Source organism: Corapipo altera, unplaced genomic scaffold, assembly GCF_003945725.1.
Source record: "Corapipo altera isolate COAL_440 unplaced genomic scaffold, ASM394572v1 141, whole genome shotgun sequence".
NCBI lineage: Eukaryota > Metazoa > Chordata > Aves > Passeriformes > Pipridae > Corapipo > Corapipo altera.
The window spans coordinates 15432-17779 of record NW_020884971.1 but is presented as its reverse complement, the minus strand read 5'-3'; the positions used below and the strand labels follow the sequence as shown (position 1 = coordinate 17779).

Below are 2348 nucleotides of genomic sequence, written 5' to 3'. Positions count from 1 at the left end.
TCAAGAAAATCCAAGTGATTTTATTTTGCTCATAGCTATATGTATAGTGTAACACCACCACGTAAATACAAAATTAGTTTAACAGAGCAGAATACCAGTGATTTCCTCATCAGGCAATTATGACCGAGCAGACAAACACTGATTCACCACTTCCAGGAGGTGAGAGTTCTCCAAAGCAGCTGCCACACGTTCTTTGTCAGCAAGCTGTTTATTAACTGCACAGAGACAAAAAAAGGAGACAAGAAACCGGTGAGGACATTGGTGTACAGTGTCTTTTTTAAAGCATTTTACGTTGAGACAGATAATGACAGTTGCCATGGTAGCCCAGGCAGTTCTGCAGATGCCAAGCACACCCCAGAGCTGCAGCTGAAAGGCAAAGCTCCTGTGTCATCAGTTAAACCAGCGAGCTGCCCGTGATTCAGCAGCAGGGAGCTGCTGTGTGGGTGTGACACAGGAAATCCCCCCCAGCTCTCCCCATTTCTCGAGTCCTGCATTTCCCAGGAAAATCAATGACTGCTGAGAGCACAGGTTGCCTGAGGAGATGCTTAAAGGATGGTGCAGAACAATCTCTGACATTACGTGTTCCTGTTCTGGAACATCTGACGCACACAAAGTCCCAGGTACCAAACAGATGCTCCTCAGCAGTGGGAATCTCTCAAGATCAAAATACACATAAAGAAAATCACCAAAGCCTTACCTGCGTGCTCAGAGGCATGTGTTCCTGGTGTTATATGAACATCCAGCTTAACAGGCACCACAAAAGAAAAAGAGGATGAGTTAATAAAACAATGGAAGTTCAAGCTATTAAATAAAAATAAGACAGTAACGAGAAGAGGGAAAAATGGCCATTCTTGCCAATAGCAGTTATTATATATAACAGAATAAAACAGAAGTCTAAAATCACAGCATATTCTGCATTCCCTCTGCTAAAGCCTGTTTTAGACAAGGGTGGGGCACCCACTTCTCCTTCTCCTGGGCCATAGATAATTTCCCTCCAAAACCCCAAGACACGACTGTCACAGAACCATAACTCTGCACTGATATTCCAGCCCACTGCCCCCTCTTTCCTGGTGTCTCCCTCACTCACAAAATGAAAAACACTCTAGTTATTTTCACTATAAAGTTGGGGGGGTTGCCCTTTTTTTTTCCAAGCACAGTCCCCCTGTTTTGCTTCCCAGAGTGATGTGGTCACTCACCTTGAACCTCTCAGGCAGAGACCGAAGCAGTTTGACCTTTATGGAGAGGCCGATCAGGGTGGCCATGCTGCAGTGTGGGATGGTGGGGGTGAACTCCACCGACACCGTGCTCTCAGCATCGTTCACCTGGGCAAAAACCAACACCAGCTGGGGACAAAACCTGATGCTTTCACCCCAAACCAGCCCGAGGCCTTTCATGTGGTGCTGCACTGTCACTCATACCTCATGTCGTTTACTGACATTTTAAAATACCATTTAATAATATAATATTATAAATACACATAAATATACAAATATATTAATTATAATAACTACACATCATCTATAATAAATTAATTATGAAAATATATATCGATATAATATATCGTTATGTAAAATAAATACTAGTTAATTAGTTAAAACACTATTAATAATTTTAAGTACTATGCAGTAGACCGTTATGATAAACATATTTTAACGCTAGAAGAAGTAATTAGTTGGTCAGCCGGCTGAGGCAGCTTTGCCCCCCAGCACAGCCCAGCACAACGAGCACATCTCGGCGGGATCTCACTTTCACTCGCACTTGCTCGACGACGTTGAGCTCTTCCAGGGTGAGGGGGTGCTCGGGGTCATTGATGGAGCGGATGAGATGTGCGGGTTAAGGAAAGCGCCGCGGCCCTGCCCTGCCCCGACCCGGCCCGGCCCGTCCCTCCCTGCCCGGCCCGGCCCGGCCCAGGATATCGAAGATCTCGCGGTCATCGATGGCGTCGGGCAGCTCATCGTCCTCCTCGCGGGCGGTGACGGGCCGCTCCCCGGAGCGCCGGTAGATGAGCGGGTTCGCGTTCTCCAGCGGCGCCGGGCCCGGGCCCACCATGGCGGCGGCGGGGCCGGAACCGCCCGGGCCGCGTTCGGCAGCGCACCGGGAACGGGCGGGGCTTCCGCGGGGGAGCGCCCTGAGGGCGGGAGCGGGGCCGGCCCGGTTACCCGGGCACCTCCCTCTGGAGGGCGGGAGCGGGGTTGTCCTGGTTGTCCTGGAGCCTCCTGAGGCCGGGAGTGGAGCTGTTTCGGTTCCCTTGGAGCCTCCCGAGGGGGAAGAGCGGGGCTGTCATGGAGCCTTCTGAGGGCGGGGACCGGGGCTATCCCTGTTATCCCAGAGCCTCCTGCGGGCGGGGA

At 50.6% G+C, this 2348-nt stretch overlaps 1 protein-coding gene across 1 annotated transcript; it reads right to left on the bottom strand.

The window, feature by feature from the left end:
• On the bottom strand, positions 1-2109 carry CIAO2B (cytosolic iron-sulfur assembly component 2B). Its single transcript, XM_027665149.1, has 5 exons — positions 1917-2109; positions 1747-1826; positions 1197-1322; positions 698-743; positions 1-215 (listed from the first exon to the last, which is right to left on the bottom strand). Exons 1-5 carry the CDS (start codon positions 2047-2049, stop codon positions 118-120), a joined length of 483 nt encoding a protein of 160 aa, XP_027520950.1. The 5' UTR covers positions 2050-2109; the 3' UTR covers positions 1-117.
• Between the last annotated feature and the right edge of the window lie 239 nt (positions 2110-2348).

Bases quoted from the DNA above. Each gene is read 5' to 3' on its own strand.
- CIAO2B (XM_027665149.1), bottom strand. From the start codon at position 2,049: ATGGTGGGCCCGGGCCCGGCGCCGCTGGAGAACGCGAACCCGCTCATC. The intron at 1,323-1,746 runs GTGAGATCCCGC...GTTTTTGCCCAG, and splicing joins TCGAGCAAGTGCGAGTGAAA to GTGAACGATGCTGAGAGCAC. The intron at 216-697 runs GTAAGGCTTTGG...GTCTCTGTGCAG, and splicing joins ACATGCCTCTGAGCACGCAG to TTAATAAACAGCTTGCTGAC.